This window comes from Oncorhynchus masou, chromosome 27, assembly GCF_036934945.1.
Source record: "Oncorhynchus masou masou isolate Uvic2021 chromosome 27, UVic_Omas_1.1, whole genome shotgun sequence".
NCBI classification, from domain to species: Eukaryota; Metazoa; Chordata; class Actinopteri; order Salmoniformes; family Salmonidae; genus Oncorhynchus; species Oncorhynchus masou.
Genome location: NC_088238.1, coordinates 26,413,747 through 26,438,356, shown reverse-complemented (window position 1 = coordinate 26,438,356; position 24,610 = coordinate 26,413,747). Strand labels below are relative to the sequence as shown.

At 43.6% G+C, this 24,610-nt stretch overlaps 3 protein-coding genes across 6 annotated transcripts; 2 read left to right on the top strand and 1 right to left on the bottom strand.

Annotated features, from left to right (window-relative positions):
- Positions 1-1,410: 1,410 nt before the first annotated feature.
- LOC135515898 (inter-alpha-trypsin inhibitor heavy chain H2-like) lies at positions 1,411-14,549 on the top strand. The gene is made up of 20 exons (XM_064939747.1): positions 1,411-1,611; positions 1,904-1,933; positions 2,533-2,571; positions 3,530-3,702; positions 3,844-3,948; positions 4,171-4,333; positions 4,453-4,689; positions 4,807-4,923; positions 5,132-5,300; positions 5,517-5,642; positions 5,823-6,004; positions 6,215-6,400; positions 7,093-7,232; positions 7,402-7,574; positions 7,692-7,826; positions 12,638-12,751; positions 12,826-13,027; positions 13,184-13,356; positions 13,632-13,743; positions 13,955-14,549. The coding sequence occupies exons 1-20, from the start codon at positions 1,519-1,521 to the stop codon at positions 14,103-14,105; spliced, it is 2,820 nt and encodes a 939-aa protein (XP_064795819.1). The 5' UTR covers positions 1,411-1,518; the 3' UTR covers positions 14,106-14,549.
- Positions 14,480-18,684, bottom strand: LOC135515900 (DNA/RNA-binding protein KIN17-like). 3 transcript variants are annotated; one of them, XM_064939749.1, is made up of 12 exons: positions 18,426-18,681; positions 18,068-18,162; positions 17,866-17,909; positions 17,620-17,742; positions 17,340-17,524; positions 16,095-16,143; positions 15,920-15,977; positions 15,680-15,797; positions 15,449-15,568; positions 15,197-15,296; positions 14,972-15,072; positions 14,480-14,829 (listed from the first exon to the last, which is right to left on the bottom strand). In XM_064939749.1, exons 1-12 carry the CDS (start codon positions 18,537-18,539, stop codon positions 14,743-14,745), a joined length of 1,194 nt encoding a protein of 397 aa, XP_064795821.1. In that variant the 5' UTR covers positions 18,540-18,681; the 3' UTR covers positions 14,480-14,742. The 3 variants fall into 3 exon arrangements, with proteins under 3 accessions (XP_064795821.1, XP_064795820.1, XP_064795822.1); XM_064939748.1 differs by having other exon boundaries at positions 14,480-15,072; positions 18,426-18,684; XM_064939750.1 differs by lacking the exon at positions 17,866-17,909 and having other exon boundaries at positions 14,480-15,072; positions 18,426-18,550.
- A 33-nt stretch (positions 18,685-18,717) lies between these two features.
- On the top strand, positions 18,718-24,342 carry atp5f1c (ATP synthase F1 subunit gamma). Of its 2 annotated transcripts, XM_064939752.1 has the most exons (9): positions 18,719-18,826; positions 19,439-19,473; positions 19,667-19,798; positions 21,471-21,678; positions 21,821-21,964; positions 22,164-22,228; positions 22,917-23,072; positions 23,366-23,462; positions 24,092-24,342. In XM_064939752.1, exons 1-9 carry the CDS (start codon positions 18,786-18,788, stop codon positions 24,093-24,095), a joined length of 882 nt encoding a protein of 293 aa, XP_064795824.1. In that variant the 5' UTR covers positions 18,719-18,785; the 3' UTR covers positions 24,096-24,342. The 2 variants fall into 2 exon arrangements, with proteins under 2 accessions (XP_064795825.1, XP_064795824.1); XM_064939753.1 differs by lacking the exon at positions 24,092-24,342 and having other exon boundaries at positions 18,718-18,826; positions 23,366-23,466.
- The last annotated feature ends 268 nt before the right edge of the window (positions 24,343-24,610 follow it).

Genomic DNA, 24,610 nt, shown 5'->3' with positions numbered 1-24,610 from the left:
TTTTTCCCTCCAGAAGCATGCATTTACATTTCTTAATGAGTGGGAAACATTTCCGAATGCATTTCAGCGAACATTGAAGTTGAACTTTAAAGAACAAAAAACAGTGAAGAACTGTGCCTACCAGGGTTGGGGACAATTCCATTTTAAATCAGTCGATTCAGAAAGTACACTGAAATTCCAATTCCAATTCCAACTCCAATTTATTTTACAGAAGGCAATGAGGAAAGTTGAAATTGAATTGGAATTTCAGTTTAGTTTCTAAATTGACTGAGAATAAAAGGAATTGACCACAACCCTGGTGCCTATACTGCTCATAATTAAATCAAAACGATAAGATCAGATTACTATGTTTAATACCCATTTAAATATAATTCAAAAATTGTGGTGTGTGTTTTTGTATTGAGATTTCTTTATGGGAAATGTTATTGTATATATACATTTTCAAAGATTTGTGTACTATATAATACTGGGAAAATAAAAATATATAACATACTAGCATTTGATATTGCTATGCGACAATGGCGCATGTCAGAGACAGAGGTCTGGATAGTAAGATGTGCCCTTTCAGATGTACTAGTCTCAGCACCACACTCCCTCAAAAACTAAACCCAGTTGCGTGATTCTCCCAGAGAGCTTGCGAGAGACTCACTTTGATTGGTCAATTAATCATTCAGGAAAAGTGTTTCCACCTTAAAGGAATAATCCACTCAAAACTATTTTTGTTAAATGCATTAGTCCCAAAGTGTTTTGCTTGTCAGCAGTCAGGGAATCAAGCGGTTGGCATTATCATGATGATGTGGCAAGTTACAATGTGCTTTTTGAAAGTCCCATATCTTGAAAATTTGATTGCTCACATGCAAAACATTTTGGGACTGAATCAACAGTGGACTACAAATACCAAAATATAGTTTAATGCCGTGCACACCCAGCATGGTCACAAAGGTCAATAGTCAATTGTTTCCCTCTATTTCTGTTTTTATTCTATTGTTGTTGCACAGCAAAAAGGGAATTGACCTAACCTCACAGTGATTGCCATGCAAAGTGGCCAAATTTGGCGCCAAATGGAATGTTTGAATTCTGTCTAAAGTCCAAACATTTCCTCCACTGCCACGTGGCCAATCCACAGGTATTATTATGATCACATAGAGAGAGGCAACTACTGCTACAGTATGCCAGCGTTTAAATCTGTACACACCAGCATTGGAAACCCAGTTCTGATTGTCTGGGCATGTTGCAGACTTTAGGCCCTCATAAATCAACGAGAAAACCAGCCCAAAACCGAACCTGTACGATCCCAAATATGCTGTGTTTACCTTCCTACACGGCAGGTCAAGTTTCAAAGTTTCCCTCTCCGGGTTACGTGAAACACAACAAATATTGACTGGGGCCAAGTGTCTATCAGCACTCAATGGATTTTTAACCCTAATTTTTGGGATCTTTCTGCTCCCTCTTGGGTCCCGGCTGAAGGACTATATCTGGGAGTGTTAAACCTCAGGCAACACATACAGGCCTGGAACCATGAGACGCCTGGCTCTCCTCCTAGGCCTGCTGGCCCTACACCAAACCCACTGCTTTGAGTTTGTGGTAGAGGGTGAGTGGGAGACAGAAACGGTGAGTTCATATATTTCAATGTTGACTGTTATACGATAACGAGATTGTTTTATAGATGTGTCTTAATTGCCTTAATGCTGATGGTCCCCAGAAACAGTAGCTCTTGCCTTGGCAGCAGCTAATGTCGATCCTTAATAATTACAAATGTGTGTAGATACAGCCATCTCTCTGTCAAACGTTTCTTTTTTTGATAACGTTCCTTTTACAGAACTATATTATATGTGACGTCCATGTGATTGATTAATGTACAACTTTATTTTCTATTTTACAAACGGCCCTTTTGTTCTACCAGTCATTAGATGAACAACATGGACGATTTAAGGTGAGATGAAACTCTTCTTTTCTTTTTTCCAAACAATTTGTCTGAATTAATGTTATAGAATGTCATAGTTTGCTATTCACAATCATTAATAATGTGCATTTCTTATATTCAATATGACATTGATTCAATAATGCAACATATTATGAGGGAAATGATCCTGTCTTGAGGTGGGTTTTTCGTTTTTTGCCCAGTTACAGAAATAGAATACCAACAACATGTAAAAGCAAGCAGTCTTCTTCATTGACCTCTGAACTATTGATAAAGGGGTTACGTAGAGGTCAATGGATTGAACCCAATGAAAGTCCTATACATGCGGTCAATATAGGCTTACTGACAATTCAAACATATAATTTAGAATGTCTATAGAATTGTTATGGCATTTTCACCTACCTATAGTTACTGTTACATAGGAAACATTTTCTCTCTGAGGGCAGTATGGGACAATACAGATACTCCTGCATCCACATTGCTTGCTTTTTGAGGTTCTAGAATGGGTTTCTGTAAAGCACTTTGTGACAACTGCTGATGTAAAAAGAGATTTATAAAATACATTAGCTTGATTGATTGGTACAGAGCTGATTGTTTCTGTGTGTTTCCAGAGGGCAATATTGACCAGTGAGGAGCAGGAAGACTTTGAGGTAGGTTTCTCTCTCTGGTCTCTGCTTGATGTTCGACCCCTCTGTCCAATGTGGCAGAGTTTAGTCCTCTTATCTACTAATCAATGGTCCTGTTTGAAGAGAATCCGCTGACAGACAGGTTATTGACTTCACTCTGCAGTTGCTACATCCATTTAACGTTGATGTGGTAAAATGTGTCACTTTCTTTCTCAGAATTTACAGCCTGTTATATGCTGACTACACCAAACATTAGGAGCACCTTCCTATTATTGAGTTGCACCTCCCCCCTTTTCCCCCAGAACAGCTTCAATTCATCGGGGCATGGACTCTACAAGGTGTCGAAAGCATTCCACAGGGATGCTGGTCCATGTTGACTCCAATGCTTTCCACAGTTGTGTCAAATTGGCTGGATGTCCTTTGGGTGGTAGACCATTCTTGATTGACACAGGAAACAGTTGAGCATTAAAAACCCAGCAGCGTTGCAGTTCCTGACACAAACCGCTTGCGCCTGGCACCTACTACCATACCTCATTCAAAGGCACTTAAACATTTTGCTTTGCTCATTCACCCTCGGGACGGCACACACACACAAAAAACATGTCTCAATTGTCTCAAGGTATCTCCTCCCCTTCATCTACACTGATTGAAATGTATTTAACAAGTGACATCAATAAGGGATCATAGCTTTCACCTTGATTCACCTGGTCAGTCTATGTCATGGAAAGAGCAGGTGTTCTTAAGGTTTTTTATCATCAAGTAGATACTCCAAAGAAGCATGTTTCCTATCCATTTTTCAGTCAGATATTTTGATTTGTAGATAAAAAAAAAATTCTGTGTCCCGAAGCCAGTTGTTTTATGTGGTTTATATGTAAAGATGTAGAGAGCTTGATAGCTTGACAATTCCTATGCAACGGCACTCGTCCCTAGTTGATGACATCACAGCCAAAGTCAGTCTCACGTGCTCCACCTCTCTCGGTAGGCCATCCGGGGTGATGACATCACAGTTAAGAGCTACAAGGTGGAGAGCCGCATCACGTCGCGGTTCTGCCACACCACGGTCAAGAGCTCTGTGGTCAACTCTGGTCCAAATGCCCAGAGCATTGGCTTCAACGTCCAGATCCCCAAACAAGCCTTCATCACCAACTTCACCATGTGAGCCAACCGTCTCAATCACAATAAAAATCACAATCTCAATTCTCAATCACAATCCAAATGTCACGATCGCAATCACACTGCAATACAACCCTGAAATGAATGGAAAGAGCTGTGGACTATGTTGTGTCCTGTTGTTAGGAATGTGAATGGGATCACGTTTGTGGGCTCAGTGAAGGAGAAGACTGTGGCTAGGAACCTCTACGCTCAGGCTAGAGCCAGAGGGAAGGCCGCAGGCCTCGTCAGGTACCGTACAGCCCACAATGCACCATGGCCATGGTATTTAGTGTAGCTATACTGAAGAATGACATCTTGGACAATACAGAGAAATGGGTTCCCACCCATTTTTTGACCGTTATGAATCCTATGCCATTCGTAATGGTCTATGCCGTGTATAACAAACATTGTTACATAAGACCTTTCTAGTGTCCTGTGACTGACTATAGAGCTGGTAATGCTACACCACAGGGCTAACTCCCTGGACATGGAGACCTTTAAGACGGAGGTCCACGTGCCTCCCGGCAGTAAGATAGAGTTTGAGTTGCACTACCAGGAAATGATGCAGAGGAAGCTGGGCTTCTACGAACACTCACTATACCTGCAGCCTGGACGACTGGTGCCCCAGTTCCAGGTGAGAGAGCCTACGTTTGTGCATGTGTGCGTGCCTGTGTGTGGTATTTAAGTGCTGTGTTTTGATAGGTCAGTGCTGATGTGTCAGCGTATTTGAACCGTCTCCCTGTCTCTCCGCAGGTGGACGTGTATATCTATGAGCCCAGCGGCATCGCCTCTGTGGAGACACCCAACACCTTGGGAGAGCATTTCAGCGGCATGGCCAAACTCACCTCCTCGAAGGACAAGGCTCACGTGGTGTTCAAGCCCTCGCTCCAGCAGCAGAGGAAGTGCGAGAACTGCACCACCAGCGCGATCGATGGCATCTTTACCGTCAAATATGACGTCCTGAGAGACAGCAATGCCGGGGAACTACATGTGGGTACACACACTGACCGAAACACACGCAGTAACACACTCTTTGTGTCACTTTACTTTGTAACAGAAATGTAATACAGGAAGTATTGGTCACTGTTATCTCACTGTTTCTCCTAGGTTTCTGACGGGCATTTTGTGCATTTCTTCGCCCCGGCCAACCTCTCCCCCCTTCCTAAAAACATTGTATTCGTCATTGACGTCAGTGGATCTATGTGGGGAGTCAAGATGAAGCAGGTGTGTGACGTAACCATAGAAAAACTCACAGGGGTCAATCTGTGCCCCATCAGGGTCGTACATCTCTCTTCTCTCACAACCGGCAGAGCCTGCTTGCCAAATGCCACACTGCCCTCATGTGGGTATTCTGTGAAACTGCACTCAAATTACTCTCCAATCTCATTTATGACTATCTCTCTCTCTCTTGCTCGATAACTCTCTCTCTCAGACTGTGGAGGCTATGCAGACCATATTGGATGACCTGACCATGGATGACTACTTCAGCATAGTTGACTTCAACCACAACGTGCGCTGCTGGAGTGAGGAGCTGGTTCCAGGAAGCACCATACAGGTGGCTGATGCCAAGAAATACATCCAGAACATCAAACCCAACGGAGGTGAGAGAAGGAGGGGGAGAGAAGGGAGGGATGAAAGAAAGAGAGCGACAGAGAAAGAGAGCGATGTGGAGGATTATAAGGAAGTAGAGGGTTGGATGGGATTAAGTAATGGGGAGAGACAGAGGAATGAGGAAGAGAGGAAAGAGTGGTGGATAATGAAAGGCTGTGTCTGGATGTGTATCTGATTGGCTCTCGCTGCCCTTTGACCCGATTCAGGCACCAATATCAATGAGGCATTGATGAGGGCGGTGCAGATGCTGGTGAAGGCGTCCAATCAGGGCATGATTGACCCACGCTCTGTCTCCATGATCATACTGGTGTCTGATGGAGACCCCACTGTCGGTGAGACATCATACCGCTGCTGATCCCAAAACCGACACGGACTGACGTTTCATCACCCACCTCATACCACTTCACCCCCCTTCATTTCCCCCCTCACGCCCCATCTAATAACCTCCAGTGGTGTACTGCCCTTCATATTATTGTGCTACCGTCATCCACCATCTCTCCCTCTCTGCATAGGAGAGATCAAGCTCAGCGCCATCCAGAAGAATGTGAAGAAGGTCATGAGGGAGGAGTTCTCTCTCTTCTCATTGGGCATCGGCTTCGATGTCGACTACGACTTCCTGGAACGCATCGCCATGGAGAATAGGGGCGTGGCCCAGAGGATCTACACCAGCCACGATGCCTCAGATCAGATACGGGTACAATAGACCCCTGTCCCTGAAACTCCCATTCATCCTTCTCTACCTAATCTTGCATCCTGTTGTATCACTACTCTTCCTCCTTCCCCTCCCTCCACTCTTCCCCTTTTGTATGACTACCTCTCCTCTGAAATCCCTTCCTATTGTTGTATAATCACTCTCTCACCGCCATCTCTGACCTCAACGCCCTCCTCTGTTCTCTCCCTCCAGCGGTTCTACAGCCAGGTCTCGTCTCCTCTCCTGAGGAAGATCACAGTTCAGTTCCCAGAGGACTCTGTCTCTGACGTCACACAGAACCACTTTGACAAGTACTTCAGAGGCTCAGAGCTGGTGGTGGCTGGGAAGGTGCTGCCCTCTGAGTCCACTACTCTAAACAGCTTCACCACCGCATCCGCTGTGAGTCATACATACACATGCACGCATGCACACTCATACACACAGGGGTGGGAAAAGTACCCAAAAGTCATACTTGAGTAAAAGTAAAGAAAATGACTCAAGTTAAAGTGAAAGTCACCCAGTAAAATATTACTGGAGTAAAAGTCTAAAAGTATTTGGTTTTAAAAATAGTTAAGTATCCAAAGTAAAATTAAAAGTATAAATAATTTGAAATTGCTTATATTAACCAAACCAGATAGCCAGGGGCGAAACTCCAACACTCAGACATAATTAACAAACAAAACATGTTTCTTTAGTGAGTCCACCAGATATGAGGGAGTAGCAATGACCAGGGATATTCTCTTGATAAGTGGGGGAATTTTTTATTTTCCTGTCCTGCTAAGCATTCAAACTGTAAAAAGTACTTTTGGGTGTCAGGGAAAATGTATGGAGTAAAAAGTACATACTTTTAGTAGGAATGTAGTGAAGTAAAAGTAGTCAAACATATAAATAGTAAAGTACAGATACCCCCAAAAATGACTTAATTAGTACTTTAAAATATTTTTTGCTTAAGTACTTTACACCACTGCACGCACACACACACACACACACGCACGCACGCACGCACGCACGCACACACACACACACACACACACACACACACACACACACACACACGTCCTACCCTCTCTCTGTCCCCCTCTTCCTCCCAGGATCGTCTGGACCTGTCCCTACAGACTGAAGCAGACTACCTGGAGCTAGACGCTGCGCTGGCCCAGCAGCAGCATGCCTTCACTGGCTTCGCCAGACAGATGTGGGCCTACATCACTGTCAACCAGCTACTGGCCGAGAGGTGAGAGAGAGGGAGAGAGAGAGAGATAGTTTAACACATCTTTATTTTCAATTTAAGGAGTGAATACAAAGCTTGTGCTATAATTTGCCAGCCCTTCGATACAGAATACAGAGCATGAATAAACACACAGAGTAACATTTTGTGAATGGTATATCCCTGTTCCCTGCAGGTCCATGGCCCCCAATGCTGGTCAGAAGAGGAAGATCACACAGAGGATCCTGACCCTGGCTGTGGAGCACCAGTTTGTCACGCCCCTCACCGCCCTACTGGTGGAGAGTGAGGAGGCCAAGGAGAGGCTGCTCGCTGACTCCCCTAATGACCCCAAACAGGGCTGCTGTGCAGGTGCCTGATCAAAATCACTAGAGTCCCCCATTTTGGGTCTTGTAAATGTACATGAGGGCAAGAGAGTGACTAAAGCTTTCCCAAACTCGGTGTGTGTGTGTGTGTGTGTGTGTGTAGGAGGATCTGGTATGGCTGCTCTCGGAGGAAGGACTCCAGTGCAGATGGTTCACAGCATCCCCCCCTGGGTCCAGATGACCACCCCTGCCCCCCCTAGCCACGCCGAGAGGCCCCTACCAGATCACATTACCATAGGTGACCATAACAACACATACACACCTCTATACACATCTGTGCTACAGTATAATGCTTCTCTACCTGTCCATATCACAATACGTAGAAGCATACACATAGCCATTCACTCTGTTTTTAAAGGGGCAAAACGTGATTTCCCTGTGTTGTATATACATTTCCACACTATGAGGTTGGAATAATGCTGTGAAATTGTGAATATTATGATAATGCACTGTGTAAGAGCTGTTTGAAAAGTTTGTCTGAAATTTCAGCTTGATTTGCTGGGTGAGGTTTTTGGACTGCCTCGTGACATCACCAGGCGATATAAGTTAATAGACCAATAACAAAGAGAGTTGGCACACCTCTCTGCCTATAATAGCTAGTTTTCAGGTTACACATCCCTCCCATTAGGCTCCTCTCTCAGACCACTCCCAGACAGTCCTAGCTAAGTGTTTCCTTGAGAAAGTGCATTTTGCTAAGAAGCTATTTTTTTTTAACTTTCAGCGTTGTGATGCAAAAATTCTAGCAATGTGCATAGCGCTTAGAATCAAAAAGGTATTGTGGGATATTATTCATCCTAATCAGACAGTTTTTTTTTACATGGACGACACATTGGAGATAATATAAGACAAGTACTGGAAACAATAGAACACTGTCAAATCTGGGAAACCAGGCCTGATTTTCATAGCTGACTTTGAAAAGGCTTTTGATAAAGTACGACTGGAATGTATATATATGCCTGGAATATTTCAATTTTCAACCCTAGATGTAAAATATTAAATAATGTCTACTTATCAGAAAGTTTTAAACTGTCAAGAGGAGTAAAACAAGGTTGCCCACTATCGGCATATCTATTTATTATGGCCATCGAAATGTTAACTATTAAAACCAGATCCAACAATAATATCTACGGCCTAGAAATCCAGGACTTAAACACAAAGGTCTCATTGTACGCTGATGATTCATGTTTTCTTGTAAATCAACAATTTGGATCCCTCCACAGCCTCAAAGATGATCTAGATAATTTTTTAATCTCTCTGGATTACAACCAAATGATGGTAAATGTACAATATTACGTATTGGATCACTAAAAAATTACAACTTTTACATTACTGTGTAATTTACCAATAAAATGGTTGTCACGTACGTGAGGAGAGACGGACCAAGGCACGGATGTTGAGTTCCACATATTTCTTATAAAGTGAAATTTAGCAAGAATAAAACAAATAAATCAATAAACTAACAACGAAACATGACTACGTGGTGCACATGCACATGCACAAAACACAAAATAATATCCCACAAATGCAGGTGGAGAAACAACCTACCTAAATATGATCCCCAATCAGCGACCACGATAAACAGCTGCCTCTAATTGGGAACCATATTAGCACCCACAGAGAGAAATATCTATACTAGATCACCCCCAAGTCACGCCCTGACCTACTACAACATAGAGAACAAAGGGCTCTCTATGGTCAGAGCGTGACAGTACCCCCCAAAGGTGCGGACTCCGGCCGCAAAACCTGAAACCAAATGGGGAGGGTAGGGAGGGGTGATTAGTCTTGGTGGCGGCTCTGGTGCAGGTCGTAGCCCCCGCCCAGACCCTAGATCCGGCCATGGCACCGGGCTGAACGCTGTGCCTGGACTGGGCACCGGCGCGGATGAAGGCTCCTGCCATGGAGCGGGACTGGATGCCGTGCCAGGACTGGTCATCGGCGCAGAGGAGAGCTCCTTCCCTGGATCGGGACTGTGGACCATCGCAGGAGGTTCCGGACTGTGGACCGTCGCAGGTTCCGGACTGGGGACCGTCGCAGGAGATTTTGGACTGGGGACCGTCGCCGGAAGCTATGGACTCGGAACCATCGCCGGAAGCTCTGGACTGTGAATGCGCACTGGAGGCCTAGTGCGTGGAGCCGGTACAGGTGGTACCGGACTGGGAAGGCGCATTGGAGGCCTGGTGCGTGGAACCGGCACAGGTGGTACCGGACTGGTGACACGCACATCAGGGCGAGTGCGGGGAACAGGCACAGGATGTACCGGACTGGGGACATGTACTTCAGGGCGACTGCGAGGAGGAGACACAGGACGCACCGGACTGGGGACATGTACTTCAGGGCGACTGCGAGGAGGAGACACAGGACGCACCGGACTGGGGACATGTACTTCAGGGCGACTGCGAGGAGGAGACACAGGACGCACCGGACTGTGGAGGCGCTCTGCAGGCCAGAAGCGTAGAGATCCTCTGGTCGGATGTTGAGCAGAACACACTTGCACAACATCTCTCTCCCAACTTCCCCATTACCTCTCTGACAGTCTCTGGCTCTTCAGGGCGAGAGCAGGGAGCACTCGCCCTGAAGGCGCACTGGTGGCCTGGTGCGTGGAGCTGGCACAGATGGTACTGGGCTGAGAAGACGCTCTTCAGTGCGCCTGCGCTGTATCATACTCCTTGCCAGAACCTCTCTCCGGTATCTCTCATTAAATTCCTCTATCGACTCCCACACAGGCTTTGGCACTCTCCGCTGCTCGACTGCTAGCTCCGCCGACCACCCCTTGTGCCCCCCCCCCAAAAAAAAAATATTTTCGGGCTGTTTTTTGGGCTTTCTTTGTGGCTGCGAACCCTGGCGTCATCACTGTCCTCCCGTCTCTCCTTGCGTCCTGTGTGACCCCTGCCAAGGAAGTATCTCCTGTCCTTCTATTATTTCTTCCCTGTTCCAACTTATTTTCCCCATCGTAGCACGCTGCTTGGTCCTTTGTTGGTGGGATATTCTTTCACGTACGTGAGGAGAGACTGTCACGTTCTGACCATCATTCGGGTGTGTTTTCCTTGTTTTTGTGTTGGTCAGGACGTGAGCTGGGTGGGCATTCTATGTTGTGTGTCTGGTTTGTCTATTTCTATGTTTGGCCTGATATGGTTCTCAATCAGAGGCAGGTGTTAGTCATTGTCTCTGATTGGGAACTATATTCAGGTAGCCTGTTTTGTGTTGGGTTTTGTGGGTGATTGTTCCTGTCTCTGTGTTTGTTGCACCAGATAGGGCTGTTTCGGTTTTTTCACATTTCTTGTTTTGTAGATTGTTCATTGTTCATCTTTATTAAAGATGTTTACAAGTAACCACGCTGCGTTTTGGTCCGCCTCTCTTTCCCCAGAAGAAAACCTTTACAGAGACGGACCAAGGCACAGCGGATGTTGAGTTCCACATATTTATTATGAAGTGAAACTTAGCAAGAACAAAACAAATCAATAAACAACAAAACGTGACTACGTGGTGCACATGCACAAAACACAAAATAATATCCCACAAATGCAGGTGGGGAAACAACCTACCTAAATATGATCCCCAATCAGAGGCAACGATAAACAGCTGCCTCTAATTGGGAACCATATTAGCACCCACATAGAAATAACTATACTAGATCACCCCCTAGTCACGCCCTGAACAAAGGGCTCTCTATGGTCAGGGCGTGACAATGGTCTAACGGTGAAGTGGACATAAGAAATAATCTCCTTACAATGCATTTGAATGTAAAGTTAGCAAAAATAGATTAGATCTTGCGACCGTGGAAAGAAAAATACCTGTGTTTTTGTGGAAAAATCACCCTCATTAACTTTTTAGTCATATCCCAGTTTACCTATTCACTTATGTCCTTGACTACTGTACACCTCGCGACTTGTTTTATAAATTATATGAGCAAAAATATTATATTTTATTTGGAATGGCAAGCCAGACAAAATTAAACGGGCCTATTTATATAAATAATATGAATTCGGAGGACAATAATGATTAAATATTAAAGCATAAGAGCTCTCACTAAAGGCTTCAGTCATTCAAAAGTTATACTTAAATCCAAACTGGTTCTCTAACAGATTAGTACGGATGTCTTACCCCATGTTCAAGAATGGCCTTTTCCCCTTTATTCAGATTACAGCCTTTCACTTTCGGTTATTTGAAAATTATATAATCTCCAAAATATCACTATTTTTAAAACAAGCCATGGAAAGTTGGTTGCAATTTCAGTTTAATCCACCAGAAAAAAAACAGAAAAAATATTACAACGAATATTAAGGTTAAATTCAAACATACTAATTGATAAAAAAAAACAATCTTGTTGGATAGAATGTTTAAAAAAGGTTTAATCTTTGTAAATGACATCCTAAATAGGACTGGCGGAGTTGTCACACATGCAGCTAAACAAAAATATATGGAAATGTCTGTTGTACACAAAATGTAAAATGGTAGAGGCAAGTGGAAAGGGGAGAAAGTAAGGAACTTGTCTGTCGGCCCTGCATTAAAGACCAAAATTGGCTAAAGAAAATTGTGATAAATAAAAAAGTATATCAGTTTCATTTAAGGACCCCAAAAATGACAGCTGTGCCATATACAGTATATTGCAAAATAGTCGGGAATAGATTTTCGATGTATTGATTCCATGGCACATGGTTTATGAACTGATGCAGAAAACAACGCTGGATTCAAAACTTTAAATGACTATACAAAATTCTTGCAACCAATAGAATGTTATACATATGGGTGATACAACTATCCCAGTACTGCAGATTTAGCTGCAAAGAGACAGAATGATTAGATCATTTGTTTTGGTACTGTCCACATGTAACTATTTTTGTTTATTTTTGACCATTTTAATTTCAAAACAATCACAGTAAGTTACTTAATTGTTACCCAGAAATGATTTGATATTGAGATAAAAACAGCTGCATTGGGCCATCAACATCGCCTACCTCCCTACCTGGCAATGTCTCAGTGGGTAATATTCCTATGTCCATTGCGTCACTATAGTAACGGTTGTTTGTCTGTGTGTTTTCTGTGTGACAGTGGAGAACGACCCTCACTTCATCGTCCACCTGCCTAAAAACAACATGGACATCTGCTTCAACATCGACTCAGAGCCTGGACACATCCTCAATCTGGTGTCAGACCCTGGTGCAGGTATGCGTGTGCATGCAAAAAAAGTGTGTGTCTGTGCTTGTGTCCTCTTATTCTCCGCCCTCTTTGTCCTCTAGGCGTGGTGGTGAATGGCCAGTTGGTTGGCTCTAAGAGGGTGGAGGAGAAGGAGAAGGTGAACACGTACTTTGGCACCATATCAGTGTTCTACCAGCCCGACGCCATCAGAGTGTCAGTCAGCACCGACCGTATCGACCTGACTCACGGCAGGAACAACCACTCCTTCACCTGGGGAGCCACGGCCGACATCACCCAGGACAGGTAGGAACATGCCCGACCGCACACACAGACACACACACAGACACACACAAACCACTGGTCAGGCACCATCAGCCTGTTTGGTAAAGTAAGAAAGTACATTTCAAAAGTACACGGTTTCCTGTTTGAACCACATGCTATGATCCCTGTGTGTTTCAGGGTGAAGGTTTCCATAGTGAAGGACTCCAAGGTGATGGTGACGGTGGATGACAAGATCACTGTGATGGTGCTGCTACATCGTGTGTGGAAGAAACACCCAACCCACGTGGACTTCCTGGGCCTCTATATCCCCAACAACAACCAGTACTCCTCTCAGGCCCACGGCCTTATAGGTAAGTCACCAATTGGACCCAAGTGTTACCCTGTTATTGTACTGTTACAATAATGTTATAAGCTAATTCAATTATTTTACATACAGTTGCAAGATACCCTACATCTTCCTTAAAGTGAATCCTGCAGCAGTATCCCTATATTAAATCACAGCCTACTTCACTAGGTTTCACTGATCTGTGTGTGTGTGTGTGTGTGTGTGTGTGTGTGTGTGTGTGTGTGTGTGTGTGTGTGTGTGTGTGTGTGTGTGTGTGTGTGTGTGTGTGTGTGTGTGTAGGTCAGTTTGGCCAGGAGCCAGAGGTGAGGGTGTTTAACCTGCACCAGGGAGCTGACCCTCTGAAGAAGGAGGCCACCATGGAGGTGAAGGGCAACAAGCTGGTCGTCACCAGGTAAGAACACACTCTCTCATGCACATCCCTGCTGCCAGGTAAACCACACACCATTACAGGAAAAACATCAGCACGTCACACATACTCAGTCGGTAGACTTCATCTCTGTTCAGGTAATCCTTCCACCATATCACAGTGGGACAGAGTGCATGGGAGTACTAACACGGTGAGGTTTGTAGACGAGGTTGTAACTATTCCACGTGTGTGACAGGGGCTGGCAGAAGGACTACAGGCGGGATAAGAAACGTGGATCTGACGTCTTCTGCTGGTTCATCCACAACAGTGGCAAAGGCTTCATCGACGGCCATTACACCAACTACATCGTCCCGCGACTCGACAGCTTCCTACCGCTCCCGCTCTGAGCGACCAATCGCAAGGCACACGGGTACCATGCAACCCAGGCAGTCAGAGACGCGGCGTAGTTATAAGGCATATGCTAGTCCACAGGTACAGGAGACACACACATATGCAGCCAATCTGACTAGACACATATGTGTTATTACCTGTTTTCATATCACAGCTGTCTGACAACTCTCTCTCTTTATGAAACGTTAAAAGGCAGTATCAGTATGTATAGCAGTGTGAATGTTTCATAATTTTCATGAAGACTATGCTGCCGGCTTTGAACTTTATGTACACTTCTTAACCAGAACATTCCAATGACTGTTGTATTTCTCAGACCTCATCTTACATGGAAAAATCCAAATGTTTTTCAATCAACCATTGTATCAAACAATTCATAGGTCAATTGTGTTGTACTTTATTCAATAAGTAATATTACAACATTAAAATGTATTTGTAGAGAACCATTTTAATAACAATACAAAAGAAAACAAAAAAGAAAATGTCCCCCCCTCATAATCATTGCTTGGCTAAGTCAGGAAGTGATACCTCCATAGAAAATGCATTCTGGGATATTTAGAGAAAGTAACTCTGACACAGTAGAGTCTCTCGGCTGATGGGCCTCAGTGGCAGGGTAGGGGCTCTTGGGTTACGCTGTCATGTAACAGAAGTCATGATAGATCCGGCTATTTTAGAGAAATCCTCATAGGCAATCCCGTCCACCCTCCTCCCTTTCATCCGACCCTGAGGAAGAAAACACACCCTTGTATGAGAAAATAAGAACCATTCATATCATCCCAAAGCATTTGCTATACCAAACATCTATTCCACCACCAAACGGTAGAAACTGATGCATGACGAGAGCCATTTTGTGCCTGGTCCTTACCGAGTCAAGTGTGAGGGTGGCACTGAACTTTCTCTCGTCTATGGAGTCCAGTAAGGCCTCTGTGTCTCTGTACACACCGTTCAGAACCAGGACCCGTTTACCTGTGGGACAGATTTGATTATTAGATTTGGTGAAATAACAGGTCAGATTACAGATAAAGTAAAAATGTACAGTTTGCAAATCATACATTTCCTGTGTGTGTAACCGTGGCGAGAACTAGGTTACCTGGTGCAGGGATGACCGTCTCCAGGTGACTCTGGTCTAGTTTCAGTTTGTCCCCTGAGTCAATCATCTTCACAACGGCTGTGTATTTATCCTGCACCTCCTACAACACACAACTATTAGCCTAAATACATATGATATTCTTCTCAATGGCAGCGTACTGACTATAAACCTCTTATAAGCTACTTAGAACACAAAATTGGCCCAATCAAACATCTTGGATATAATCACGCATGTATGGAACTAATGTGCTACCTTGATGACTCCTTTCTTCTTGTGGTATTTCTCCCCCAGTCTCTTGGTAACAACTTTGATTACGATGCCTGGGTGCAGCCAGTGGTCCGCTCGCACAGACCTCTTCTTCTGCTCCTCCATCTGAACACAACACAGCTCACAAAGGGTTACATGCGCACGTGTTTAACACAGAGTTAACTTGACAGTGCATCAAGTCAGAGCTGAGAGGGAGAACTGGAAACACTACCGTACCTCCATGATCTCATCCAGGGCAGACTTCTTCTTCTTCTCTTTGGCTTCTGAGGTGGAGAGCGCATCTTTCCTTTTCCCTGATCCTGCTGCCTTAAGGGCACTGGGACCCAGGGCCACACTAAGGGGAAGAGGTAGACACAGTGTTCATCAGAGTGAAATCCTCACAGTCATTTACTTTTGCTGTTTTGCATTGCTATTGATGACGGTGAGTCATTCTTACTGAGATCCAGGTGACTGTACCTGGCTTTAGATGGGCCATCCGCAGAGGAACAGGAGCCCTTGGCCAGATTGAAGGTAACTGAAATTTAATCCGAAATATAACCAGCGAGAGATGAGCGGACAAAACGGTGTAATCGATATAATTTCCGACCAAACGCATCATGAGTTACCTATAAAAAAAATATTAAAAACATACCTTTCTCTTCTTCACTTTCTCGTTTCAACGCAGTGAAAACCGGTGCTTCCTGAAAAAAGAGGGACAGGTTGTTATGATTCCATGACGTCATAGATAAACAGTATCTTTGCTGAACAGTTTGTGAATCTTTCCATTCAAGCACGATTCGATACAGGAACAAAACTTTTAGTTTGAAATAATTCTGTGTGATTTGGTTGAATTATTTTCCATTCTAAATTAAAATCTGATACTGATTAACTTTAGGAGCGGGGCCTCTGAGCTGAATCTGTCTGAGATTACTTCTCTGAGCTGTGTGTGAGAATGATGTATGGTGTGTGTAGGCGCCTGAGCTGAGCCAGAGGGCAAACTGAGCATCTACCACTATCTGATTTGGGGGGGGGAGGGGGGTTATGCTTTTTATATACTTTTTACATTTATATTAATAGCAAATTAATATAAATGCAGATTTGGATTTCACCCCAGTCTCAAAAGTGAATGGTTGTGCACTTTACGGAGAATTGCTCTTCTCCCGCTCCGACCACAGGCTTGCAAAATGTTTGTTATGAAATTACAACTTTAACCTGTTCATGTAAAAATGACAACACACACTGATTGTTTAAAGCAAAACCACCAAAACAATTTCTTATGGTGAACCTGGCAATCGAAAGCCCCAATCAAAAGTTAGATGTGCAATCAGAAAGATTGTTGTGTCCACTCTGGTAGCCTATACAACTCCAGTAAAAAAAAAAAAAAAATGCACAGTGCATTTGATAACAATGACATTGGTTGTCACCCAACTAATAAAAGCCTAAGATTTGACATTGCGAAATCCATTTTACAAGCATTTGAATGCTGATTGTGCCGCACAGATCTACAAATATTAGATCAGGGATAGGCTCTCGTTGGTGCGAGCTGTTCTGTGTGCAGTTGTTATCTGATATATGAATTGATATGCTTAGTTCAATAGGCTACAAAAAAGGAAAGGACACAAACTCAGTCACAAAAGATTTGAGGTCTTTTTGGAAAAACGTTAGTGGGGTTTGTAACTTTTTTAATTGATTTTCTGACCAATACATGCTACATTTTGATCAGTTTGGGCTCCCGCAAACCAATGCACTTGTATCTTAAACATTTGTACCGGGTGCCGATGCGTATCAGTGAATCGTTACATCCCTAGTAAACAGAACCCTTGGCCAGTCCTTGTTCAGCAGACAGAGTGTAATATGCCCTCCTAGTCAGAGGAGGGCAGTAGTGGTACTCTCTCACCTCTGGCTCCCTGCCTCCTTGGCCTCGGCGGACCTGCTCCTCTATGAACTTGGCACTGCGCTCCTGGTCATCGAGGTCCTGCTTCTTCTTCCTCTCCAGCTCCTCCTGCCTCCGGATGGTTTCTGGGTCGCGGTCGATATACTGGATGTACCAGCCTTTGGGCGTCTCGTCCACCTTACAGAAACCTGGGAGAAGTCATCAGACACAGCAATGTCAGGGATCAGACAGACACAGAAAACACACATAACCTATGTTCTAAGAGGCATAAGCGTGAAAGTACCCTCTTTCCCCAGCCACTTGGTGAATTCAGTGAGAGTCTCCCACTGGGTGGAGTTCATATGGACATGCTCTCTGTCATTGATGTACTCGTTATAGACAATGTTGTTTTGCACTCGCTTGGTTCCTGGAAAGAGAGAGAGAGAGACATTCAGTCAGGTTGAGGTTTATCTTACGGTCTCTTTATAAGTAGCTAGTGTAATATTGCGTGCACATATAATATATAGATTCAGAAGAAAGCAAATATTACCAAAGCGTCTTTTAATCAGCTCAATAAAGTCATTCTTGAACTCCCTTGGTGAGAGGAAGAGTGGAGAAAGCAAGTAAGTCCACTCGTGGAACACCTCCCCTGGCTCATCATTACTGACATGTCATTTTAACATTTATTGGAGACAGTGTTATAGAACACGACATACCAACAGCCAGACCTAAGTAAATGCAGATTGACTCACTGTGAGAAGTTGTCCATGATCTTGTTGGGGTCCTCCGAGGCCAGCAGCAGTTGTCTCTGGTGGGACTCGGACATGCAGTGGCATTTGAAGCCATTCTATGGGCAGAAAGGGAGAGCTCGTTCAACCTTCTGTATTGTATTAACTAGCTATTGTCCTTGCCTTTACCGTTAGCACGCAGAGCCTAACTTCTGACTTTCCCGAGGACAATACAGTCCATCTTGCTCGCTAGCTAATTTACATTACGTCACAATGAGGAGGTCGTTTATGACGCGTGCAACATTTGGCTTGCTAACATCCTAGCAAATATGCCAAACGTATATAACGTTAGATAGCTAACTTAGCTAGCCATATTTCTTACCTCGTCTCGACATTGTTTCTGACACATTTGACAATACCATCGCAATTTTTGAAGACCTTTTGCTTTAATCCTATTCCCGATCGCCTTTGGGCTTAGAAAACCCTCTTTCCCCATGTCAAATAATAATCGTCTACATAAACATATGCAAGACAATTATTTCAATTCGAAATAAGCCTCGAACACGTTCAAATCTTGTTATGCTCTTTCTCCTTCCTCCTAAAAAAATCTGCCGCTTCCGTGGGTATTACGTCATCAATTTACGTGTACGTTGAAGTAACGCGTGGTTTGTTTTTTCGTCCACATCCTGCCATTTACTTGCGCTTGCGCAGTCCTGCGAGTCTGACCTTCAGCCAAGTAATCATGTTCGCTAGGACTAGCGCGTTGGTTTTCCTCCCACAATGGTAACGTTTTATTTGCAAAATTCCGTATATTTGACAATATGATTTTGAGCATTGTGCTGTCGTACACATATATGACAAATACGTAAGTCGTATGCGTTGATTGAGCCATGTAAAACATTGCAAGGGCGCGCTAACCCGGTGTAGGCCGCAGATGGTGTGCTGTGCAGAGTGAATGGCCAAGTTCAGCCTGTGCGGTGGCTAAGATGACATTAGCTTGCTAACTAACTAGCCATGTCATTGAATTGTGTGACATCTAACTAACGTTGGTTAAATGGTCCTTTAGTAATTTGTACAATGCCAGCTGTTTTCAGAACAGCGTCCAGTTCTTGTCAAATTCACTGTCCCTCTCGCTAACCAAGTTGGCATGCATTTTCTGGATAAACCTAGCATGCTAACGTTAGCTAATTGTTAGCTGGTGACATGGACTCTAGGATAACGTTAACTGATTGCTAGTATAGTTGTACTAACAACATGTATTCGCGTATAGGTAGCTAGCTCTTTGTATTGGGAGGCAAATAGTTTGTAATCCCCTAGTTGAGGATGTCCACGTTGTGTCGCGAACTTGCAATGATAATGTTCTAATTTACCTAGCTAATTCTGTTTGTTTTGTAGTGGGCAGGTCAGGAACATGGCTACCTTGAAGGACAGTAAGTGTTTACCTTGCCATCTCTTTAACTACTCTGTGTTACATAACATTCACTTTTGAGCTTCCTCTTTTTAAGTCTTATGCACAAGTTAAACGTTTAAATCATGATGATATTGTAGCTGTGTGTCTCAATGTTTTTGAACCTCAAATGTTTAGTCAGTCAGTGGCATCCATCTTTCCCACTCCCATTCTAGTCACCATCCGTTTGAAGTCCATCAAGAACATCCAAAAGATCACCAAGTCCATGAAGATGGTGGCCGCTGCTAAGTATGCCCGCGCTGAGAGGCAGCTGAAGCCCGCCCGCGTCTATGGGAACGGCGCCGTGGGTATGTCATTGCTTGCTTTGCATGATCTCTATTAGAGGTCGACCAATTATGATTATTGGAGGACCAGAAAAGCCAATACAGATTAATCGTCCAAGTTTTTTATTTATTTTTATTTGTAATAATGACAATTACAACAATGCTGAATGAACACTTATTTTAACTTCATATAATACATCAATAAAATCAATTTAGCCTCAAGTAAATAATGAAACATGTTCAATTTGGTTTAAATAATGCAAAAACAAAGTGTTGGAGAAGAAAGTAAAAGTGCAATATGTGCTATGTAAGAAAGCTAACGTTTCAGTTCCTTGCTCAGAACATGAGAACATATGAAAGCTGGTAGTTCCTTTTAACATGAGTCTTCAATATTCCCAGGTAAGAAGTTTAAGGTGGAGTTATTATAGGAATTATAGGACTATTTCCCTCTTTGTATTTCATTAACCTTTGACTATTGGATGTTCTTATAGGCACTTTAGTATTGCCAGTGTAACAGTATAGCGTCCTTCCCCCTCCTCGCTCCTCCCTGGGCTCGAACCAGCAACACAACGACAATAGCCACCATCGAAGCAGCGTTAGCCATGCAGAGCAAGGGGAACAACTACTAGAAGGCTCAGAGCAAGTGACGTTTGAAACGCTATTAGCGCCGCGCTAACTAGCTAGCCATTTCACTTCGGTTACACCAGCCTCATCTTGGGGGTTGATAGGCTTGAAGTCATAAACAGTGCAATGATTGATACACAACGAAGAGCCGCTGGCAAAACACCGGAAAGTACTGTTTGAATGAATGTTTACGCGCCTGCTTCTGCCTACCACCGCTCAGTCAGATACTTGTATGCTCAGTCAGATTATATGCAACGCTAGATATTAATCTAGTAATATCATCAACCATGTGTAGTTAACTAGTGATTATGATTGATTGTTTTTTATAAGATAAGTTTAATGCCAGCTAGCAACTTGCCTTGGCTTACTGCATAACAGGCAGTCTCCGTGTGGAGTGCATCGAGAGAGAGGCAGGTCGTTATTGCATTGGACTAGTTAACTGTAATGTTGCAAAATTGGATCCCCCGAGCTGACAAGGTGAAAATGTTGTTCTGCCCCTGAACAAGGCAGTTAACCCACTGTTCTGAGGCCGTCATTGAAAATAAGAATGTGTTCGTAACTGACTTGCCTAGTTAAATAAAGAGTAAATAAAGGTGTTAAAAAATAATAAAAGAAAATCGGCGCCCAAAAATACAGATTTCCGATTGTTATGAAAACTTGAAATCGGCCCCAATTAATCGGCCATTCCGATTAATCGGTCGACCTCTAATCTCTATACACACACACACACACTAAAGTCCAAGGGAATGGATGATTTCTATGTGACCGTCATGACTCTATTAAGACCATAGTGAGAGGGCAGGGGTAGTTCAGGGCCTTTATTCATAAAGTCTCAGAGTAGGAGTGCTGTTCTAGGATCAGTTTAGCCTTTTATATCACAATGAATAAGATTACATGGACAGAGGGGACCTGATCCTAAATTAGCCCCGGTACTCAGGTGCTTCTTGAATACCATCCCTGTACTATAAGGGTTGTTTCACACACCCTTATTGGAAAGGCCCATGTGACTTTTGACCGGGGTGTTCAACAAACTTGTTGATGGTCCCTCTTCTCTTGCTTGTATGTCCCCCAGCTCTGTACGAGAAGGCTGAGATCAAGGCCCCAGAGGGAGTGGCCAACAAGCACCTCCTGATCGGTGTGTCGTCTGACCGTGGTCTCTGTGGCGCCGTCCATTCCAACGTGGCCAAGGCCATCAAGGCCAAGATTGCTACCCTCACCGGCGAGGGCAAGGAGGTGATGGTAGTCAATGTGGGGGACAAGCTGAGGAACATCCTGCAGAGGTACAGAATGATAATAAAGAAATATAGCCATATCAGCTTTATTTTACTGTATGATGCCCACAGCAACAGGTCCACTTTAGTGGTTCCCTTTGGAATTTAGTTTATTACCATGACAACAGTGTTCCCTCCCCCTGCCACCCAGGACACATGGCAATCACCTGCTGCTCAGCTGCAAGGAGGTGGGCCGCAAGCCCCCCACCTTTACCGACGCTTCCATCGTCGCCACAGAGCTGCTCAACATGGGCTTTGAGTTTGACCAGGGTGCTGTCATCTACAACAGATTCAGGTATGCATGGACTCGTTTCACAGCCACATCAGTGTCTTGTCTCCTCCAAATGCTTTCTTAGTTGAGACACTATTGGTATGGGAAGATTCACGTCAAGGATAGTTTCATGCTTGTGCTTGTCCTTCAAAGTACATAGCATCGTACATAGCATCCATTCAAGACTTGTTTTGATAATGTGCTATTTCCCCCCCTCATTCAGGTCTGTGATTTCCTACAAGACTGACGAGAAGCCCATCTTCTCCATTGATACTGTTGCTAATTCAGGTACAACAAGATTGTTTTGAAGGTCGCTTTAATTTTTGAGTCTATAAGTCTTTGAGGAGGGGGTGCTGCTAAGCTGACATATGGAATTGTTTTAAGATGGTTATACTATGGATCATTTAGCTAATTGATGTTTACATTTTAAGACCCCTTTAGGTATCAAAGAAATATATACATATATTTGGCCTTTACTATTAAAGCCCATGGAAATGCATTGAATAACACATTCATACATGGCATAAAGGACAGTCCAAAATAAATCATAACTAACAAGGTTTTGAAGTGTCTGTCCTAAATCTAGGAAATATATAAAAAAACTCAGTGTGTGATAGATGTATAATGTCACGCACACAAAAAAATGTGTACACATATTTAACCCCTTTAATATTGAACTACCTTTATGCTTCCATTTGTTTAAAAAGAAAACAGTACCGGTTACCTTCAGACGAGTCCCGTGACACTTGTAGTGGTTGTAGAGCAAGACAGAACACCATCGGGTTCGTGAGAATCTACTTTCAGCAGTGGGGGTCCTATTAGTTTGTAGCCCGACCGGTTCGGACGCTCCCAAACGGAAGTTGTCACAATTAGGGTGATGTGCTTGTATGTCATTCGACTCTAGGGTGGGGTTAAAGATATATGCCCCACAAAATGGCCGACTGACATGCGTCGTATTTTCCTTCCCCTGTAACAGAGAACATGGGCATCTATGATGACATTGATGCTGACGTGCTGAGGAACTACCAGGAGTTTGCCCTGGTCAACATCATCTACTTTGGCCTGAAGGAGTCCACAACCAGTGAGCAGAGTGCCAGGATGACCGCTATGGACAGCGCCAGCAAGAACGCCTGTGAGCATCTAACTCAGCCGCTGCCTCTAACAACTAGCTTACTGCTCATCTTCCTCACCTGTCTATTAAGTCGTAGTCTTCCTGCCTGCCTCATAGCACACACAGTAGCTATAGTCCTTTGTGATTATCTTCCTCAGTCTCCCTCTACTGCTCGATTGACCTAGTGTTATGCCTCTAGGGTTGCTGTTGATATTACAATATCAGCTAATCTGGTTGCCAGGTCTGTGTGCCTGCACTGTGATGGCTTTGTTCTCAGATTCATATCAACCCTGGCTCTGTTCTCTCCCCTCCAGCTGAGATGATTGACAAGCTGACCCTCACCTTCAACCGTACCAGGCAGGCTGTCATCACCAAGGAGCTCATTGAGATCATCTCTGGAGCTGCTGCCCTGTGAGTACTGTTCACTGTCAGTTTATTTCTGCCCATCCTCTCGCTTGCTCTGTTTCATTCTTTGTCCCTCTCTCTCCCTCACACATTGGTTCTCTCCCCTTGGTGTTTGATCTGTCCCTCACAGTAGTTTTTTTCTTCTTCACACATTCTTCCCCACTCATTCTTAACCTTGATTGTTTACCTAGAACTTTGAAAATATCCCCAACTTGACTCCTTGCATGAGCCTACCCATTGTCTGTCATTATTAAATATTTAGACTTTAAGTTTGTTTACTAATCATTATTTTCTGTCAATCTTATTACTCCAATCTCTCATGTTGGTGTCAGGACATAAATCATGTGATTGTAGGTAACCGCCCCTAGGGTACATGTGCTATGCTCAAAGTAGATAGTTGCCAGTGCTTTTAAGTCCAGGACTGTTTAGTCTGTGTCTGGGAAACCATCCCACTGTAGTCTTTAAAATGGAATAGCTCCCTCTAGGGCCTAGTGTGTTCGATCATGTATCCTGTGTTTTTTTTGTTGAAATCATACTAGAAACCCTATTATTCCCCCACATTTACTGTGACATTTTGGTTGGGTATATTGCTTTCATCCTGTTTTTTTCTGAATGCGTGTTCTGTGTGGTTTCAGATAAATGGACGAGGTCCTCCTGCCATCATCGCCTGTGGTTCTGGTATACATGCTTCTGAGTACTTCAAACGGCTGTCGTCAAGAGTTTTATGAACATTTGTGCTTCTATTTGTAAAATATACAGTAACAAAATAAACCTCTTACAGAGAACCGTGTTCCTTTCATAGGTCCTCCTCGTTCTACTCACAATAAATCCTACTTGTGACCATGAAAAAGACTGATGTTTGAGCATAAAGATAGGCTTCAATTTACATTGCTATTGTGTTTTCCTTCTGTCTGAAATGCAAATGCACTTCCAAATATAGGCTGTCTATGGAATGTATCACTCCAAAAGGTTATCGTTGCACTCAATTCCTTTGAAATAAAAGTCATGGTATTTGCCACAACTCTTAGTATTCTACACTAATAAAATATATAAATGCAACAATTGCAAAGATTTCACAAAGTTACAATTCATATAGTCAATTGAAATAAATTCATTAGGCCCTAATAATATATAGGTTTCACATGACTGGGAAT